Source organism: Salmo trutta, unplaced genomic scaffold, assembly GCF_901001165.1.
Source record: "Salmo trutta unplaced genomic scaffold, fSalTru1.1, whole genome shotgun sequence".
Taxonomy (NCBI): Eukaryota; Metazoa; Chordata; class Actinopteri; order Salmoniformes; family Salmonidae; genus Salmo; species Salmo trutta.
This window is the reverse complement of record NW_021822911.1, coordinates 16075077-16081545: the sequence shown is the minus strand read 5'-3', so window position 1 is coordinate 16081545 and position 6469 is coordinate 16075077. Positions and strand designations below refer to the sequence as shown.

General features: G+C 40.6%; 1 protein-coding gene across 1 annotated transcript in view; it reads left to right on the top strand.

Annotated features, from left to right (window-relative positions):
* Window positions 1–5321, top strand: part of LOC115186515 (zinc finger protein 239-like) — a gene marked incomplete at its 3' end in the record, with an annotated part of 12485 nt that extends 7164 nt beyond the window's left edge. The window contains exon 3 of the mRNA XM_029746135.1: window positions 4356–5321. Within this exon, the coding sequence (XP_029601995.1) occupies window positions 4356–5321 (966 nt within the window). The remainder of the gene's footprint in view (window positions 1–4355) is intronic.
* Window positions 5322–6469: the final 1148 nt, after the last annotated feature.

Sequence of the window (6469 nt, the reverse complement as noted above, 5' to 3'; positions counted from 1 at the left end):
TGTAGGAGCAGTATGGACCTAGTCTGTTTATTATATACATCTACATGATGTATTGTTACACCATGTAGGAGCAGTATAGACCTACAGTAGCTGGCTACTTATTTAGATGTTGTTTGACTGAATGAAACTGTCTTAAATGTGCTGTAGTAAAAAAAATGTATTCTCACTAATCAATCACCACATTCCTGTCTTTGTATGTCTCAATATAATAGTATTATTTAATTAAATCCATGTAAAATAATCTTTGTCTGAAAATAAAATGTGATCCTCAACTGCGTTTCCCTCCAGTCAGCAGACGGCGATGTGCGTCTTTCAGGCGACGCTGCAGCGTGACGTATAATCTAGTGGACGGTTCTTCATAAACAGCTCGTCAACCACCTCGGTAGCTTGCTAGCCAACATAGCCGAAAGATTCAAGCTATTTAGACGCTTTCGGTCTATATTACCTACTGTGTTTTAGACACACTTCTGTCGTATCTACTTGTTAACCTATTTAATTTAATATTACGTTATTGTTTATTAGACAGCTATAGTAGCTGGCTGGTTAAGTTAGCATTAGCCTAGTCGCTAATGATAGCTAGCTAGCTAACATCCCCGAACATGAGCTCCCTAAACTACTCCCCTCCTGTTAAAGAAGAGGAGGTCTGCTGGACGGAGAAAGAAGCTCTGGGGCTGAACATTGTCGTGAAAGAGGAGAAGGAAGAGGAGGATGTTACAGTAAAACAAGAAGTAGAGGGTGAGGCTGTTACAGTGAAAGAAGAAGAGAAAGACGTTTCAGTTAAACAAGAGGAAGAAGAGGATGATGCTGTGTTTGGAGTGAAGAAGGAAGGAGAGATTACTGTCACATTGAAAGATGAGGAGGAGGAGACAGGAGATCTGAGTAACACCAGTAAGTACCGCCTTCAATTAGTTTTTAACTTTGGATATTCGGAGTTGGCTCGTCAATACCTCTTCAACGGAGGGTCCTGGGATGATGACTGATATGTCTAGAATCAGACGACGTAGAGAACAAGCTACCCCTTGTTTTCTCCGTTCCGTTTCCAAAAAGTGACTTAACATATATATTTGAGGAGGGTCTATCTGCTGACCGCAGACTGGGGGGCCACGGCATGTAGTGATTTTAATGTAGTGATGTTTTACTACACACCGTGACCCCCAATAGAGCCATGTGAGAGTTGGGTTGGCTACACCAAAGATTATGGATATACTGACAAGATGTCTCTCCGTACTGACAAGGGGAGTCGTTGTCCACAAAGCAGCATTGTGGGTTGTCTCGCTCCCACCTATCCTGTCTTTGGATTGGTGGATACATCTTATTATTGTAATCCATTGTTTATATTCTGAGGGTTGTTGATGTCAACCGCCTGTATTCAATGGAGAGAGATGCTAAGCTACTAGCATGAATATGCATAGCGATCTGGAGACAACTCCTATAGTGTTTTATCAAAGTTGTCGGTATGTCACGTGTCCACATAACTTAATCATTACGAAACTTCTGTTAGATCAAGTAAAACTCACGTAGCAAATAAGCCATTCATTTTGTTGTTGACCAAATTCAACACTTTCCACATTGGGTTGATAATTGTTTCCACTTCGATACAGCCTACTGTAACCTACTGGCATGACCTAGAGAGATAGAACCTACTGTAACCTACTGGCATGACCTAGAGGGGTACAACCTACTGTAACCTACTGGCATGACCTAGAGAGATACAACCTACTGTAACCTACTGGCATGACCTAGAGAGATACAACCTACTGTAACCTACTGGCATGACCTAGAGAGATACAACCTACTGTAACCTACTGGCATGACGTAGAGAGTTACAACCTACTGTAACCTACTGGCATGACCTAGAGAGTTACAACCTACTGTAACCTACTGGCATGACCTAGAGAGATACAACCTACTGTAACCTACTGGCATGACGTAGAGAGTTACAACCTACTGTAACCTACTGGCATGACCTAGAGAGTTACAACCTACTGTAACCTACTGGCATGACCTAGAGAGTTACAACCTACTGTAACCTACTGGCCTGACCTGGAGAGTTACAACCTACTGTAACCTACTGGCCTGACCTGGAGAGTTACAACCTACTGTAACCTACTGGCATGACCTAGATAGTTACAACCTACTGTAGCCTACTGGCATGACCTAGAGAGTTACAACCTACTGTAGCCTACTGGCATGACCTAGAGAGTTACAACCTACTGTAGCCTACTGGCATGACCTAGAGAGTTACAACCTACTGTAGCCTACTGGCATGACCTAGAGAGATACAACCTACTGTAACCTACTGTAACCTACTGGCATGACCTAGAGAGTTACAACCTACTGGCATGACCTAGAGAGTTACAACCTACTGTAGTCTACTGGCATGACATAGAGAGTTACAACCTACTGGCATGTCTACTAGTATGCAAGCATTTCTAAACTTTCTTCTGAATTTTATGGGGTATTGTGATGTCATTATGAGGTATTGTCTGAAGATTGATCATTAAAAAAAAATGTGACCAGAATAAGGCTGTAACGTAACAAAATGTGTAAAAAGGGAAGGGGTCTGAATGCACTATGTTCTAGGGCTGTCCCAAATAAAAATAAAAAATAGTATTTTATTTCTACCAATTGATTGGTTGAAATGTTATGACGTGTATTTGTTCATATAGACACACCCCATGTGTTTAATAAAATCAACTGTATGTGCAGAACTTGAACTGAACTGATGCTTCAAGCGTTTGATTTAAATAATTAACACACACAAATGACTTGAGGAAGCCAGAGGTCAATATAACCAGAAGAAAATAACCAATTCCCCACCTGCTGCTGGCCTTCGTTAATTCTGACGTTATGCTCCTGGAGTTTCCGGTAAAATAGGCAAACTTTTTACATTTCCGTTTGAAGTGCCAATTTATCTTACCATTTCTACCGATCTGCGTGCCAGTTATGAACGAGTTACAACACCTGTTTGGCCCCGCCACTTCCTGGGTCGGTGAAGTGAGATATTCAATTTAAGGAATAAATCCGAGTCTCACGCTCATCACCTGTGGAAGGCGGGGCTTCCAGCGAGGCACGGATTTAATAGTATGTTGTACCTAGTTTCCCTCCTTCAGGGAACAGTAGTTATAGTCATAACGTGTGGATTTAATAGTATGTTGTACCTAGTTTCCCTCCTTCAGGGAACAGTAGTTATAGTCATAATGTTACCCTTGTCATATTATGTTTTTTTTGTATTCTGAAATGCTCTCTAACTATGTAACATTTAGTGTCTCCTTATGTTACGCTGGGAAAACAGTTTTATGGGCACAGAAATCCTAAGTCATTTCCGAGTTTGCTAAATCCAATGGTTTTAACCTAGAGTCACCTTAATTTTATTGATGACACCCAAATGGATACTGTCATTAATGTGGTTCTTCAATAATTACACATAATACTTAATACTGTAGCTGTTTAGTTAGTCACATGTTCAACTATCATCAGCTGATCCAGGAAATCATTTTCTGAATGACAGTCGCATGACAAACATCACGACATGGGTATATTTGTTGTTAGGTGAAGTTATGGGTCCTACAGTAGGTCTATGTTATTCTTAGGTGAAGTTATGGGCCAATTTGCCAAACACTTAGTTTACAAACCCTCATTGTCAGGCTGATGGAAAAGCCAAAGAGCATTTTACTGGTTGAAGTGTTTTTTAAGTACAAAGCGGTTGATTTGCGATGACGACACAAACATTATATTAAGCAGGACATTCAAGCGAGCCTTACAATTATAATCCAAAGTAGTGTGAAATGCACTCATAACCAACCTGGAAATGGAGGTTACTCCCCTGAGTTTCCCCATTCACATTCAGAATACATTGTGAAAAACTAAAATCTTTGTTCACCCTTTTTGCTCCAGGCAGATATAGTACATCAATAACTATCGGTTTCCTCATTAGCAGGGAGGAGTTTCTACAACTAAATTGCATGTGCATCGCCCTCGTGCCACAATTTTAGCAAGCACAGAAAGGGGCCTATATTGGAGACCAAAAGTCGTCTGGCACACTGCTTAGAGTTTCAACAACATGAATAACTTATTTTTAGCCTACAATCATCGATGTTACTACTAATGTGAAAACAAGACAATATATGACAATTCTTGCTAATTTTAAGACAATTGTCAAATAATTTTTACATTCATTACAGATGTCAATTATTGTACAACATCATGGCTACGCTGTTGGCATCACCTTTTACAGTGGATTACCGCTGTTGTGGGCCTTTAACCATCTGTCTGACTTTGTTGTTCACACAGGAGAGAGACGGGACTACCGTGGGTCCTCTGGGGAGCCTCAACAACCTCATGATGCTGACAAGGCAGAGAAGAGTCTCTTCAGATCAGAACACCCCAAGAAACACCAGCAGAGATCCACAGGGAAGAGAACTCACTGCTGCTCTGACTGTGGGAAGAGATTCACCTCCTCAGCAGGCATTAAAATTCATCAGAGAATCCACACACGAGAGAAACCTTTTACCTGTACTCAATGTGGGAAGAGTTTTACTACATCTGGCCATATGACTCTACACCAGAGAACACACACAGGAGAGAAACCTTATATCTGTGGTCAATGTGGGAAGAGTTTTACTGAGTCTAGCAGTCTAACTCAACACCAGAGAATCCACACAGGAGAGAAACCTTATAGCTGTGCTCAATGTGGGAAGAGTTTTGGTCAATCTGGCGATCTGACAGTGCACCAGAGAATACATACAGGACAGAAACCCTATAGCTGTGATCAATGTGGCAAGAGTTTTGTTGGATCTGGTCTGCTGACATTACACCAGAGAATCCACACAGGAGAGAAACCTCATAGCTGTGATCAATGTGGGAAGAGTTTTACTACATCTAGCCATCTTATTATACACCAGCGAGTACACACAGGAGAGAAACCTTATAGTTGTGATCAATGTGGGAACAGTTTTACTCAGCTAAGCAACCTGATATCACACCAGAGAACACACACTGGAGATAAACCTTATAGCTGTGATCAATGTGGGAAGAGTTTTACTCAGCCAAGCAACCTGACACGACACCAGAGAACACACACGGGAGAGAAACCGTATAGCTGTGATCAATGTGGGAAGTTTTTTTTTACGTCTAGCCATCTGAAGATACACCAGAGAACACACACAGGAGAGAAACCTCATGGCTGTGATCAATGTGGGAAGAGTTTTGTTACATCTGGCCAGCTGACTTTACACCAGAGAACACACACAGGAGATAAGCCTTATAGCTGTGATCAATGTGGGAACAGTTTTTCTCAGCTAAGCAACCTGATATCACACCAGAGAACACACACAGGAGAGAAACCTTATAGCTGTGATCAATGTGGGAAGAGATACTCTGATAAAAGTTATCTGACCAAACATCAGAAAATACATACATAAAGGAGTTGTTTCATGATATCAATGAATTAATGTCACAATGTAGAATGTTTAACATTGTAGAAGGAGTATTTTAATGATGTCACAATGTAGAACCCTAAACATTTGAAAAGTTTTATTACATCTAGTGAACTGACTGTACACCAGAGAACACACACAGGAGAGAAACCTTATTGCTGTGATCAATGTGGGAAGACTTATATTTCATCTTGCCATCTGACTAGACACCAGCGAGTACACACAGGAGAGAAGCCATTCCACTGTTCAGATTGTGGAAAAAGATTATCATCTTCACAGAATATGAAGAAGCACCAGAAAACACACACAGGAGAGAAACCTTATAGCTGTAATCAATGTGGGAAGAGTTTTACTCGGCCAGACAGCCTAAAATTACACCAGAGAACACACACAGGAGAGAAATCTTATAGCTGTAACCAATGTGGGAATAGTTTTTCTACATCTAGAGTTCTCACTAAACACCAGAGAACTCATACAGGAGAGAAACCATACAGCTGTACTCAATGTGGGAAGAGTTTTTCTACGTCTAGCTATCTCACTATACACCAGAGAACACACACAGGAGAGAAACAATATAGCTGTAGTCAATGTGGGATAAGATTTGCTTGGCTAACCAGCCTAGTATCACATCAGAGAACACACACAGGAGAGAAACCTCCTAGCTGTGATCAATGTGGGAAGAGATACTCTGATAAAAGATCTATGATTAAACATCAGAAAATACATGAAGGAGTTGTTTCATGATATCAATGAAATAATGTCACAATGTAGAATGTTTTAACATTGTAGAAGGAGTATTTTAATGATGTCACAATGTAGAACCCTAAACGTTTGTCCCCTGTTCTATTGATTTCAACATGATATGGATATTAGCCTCAGGGGGAAAATCCAGGTTCTGAAATGGAAGAGTTACTATTTATGAGATTTAACAAAAAGTGACTAACACAAAAAGAGTTCTGTTACACTTACCACGTTGGTGACCCACTTTAATCAAAATGCAACACTTCAAAATGTAGCGAGCTGTTTTCTAC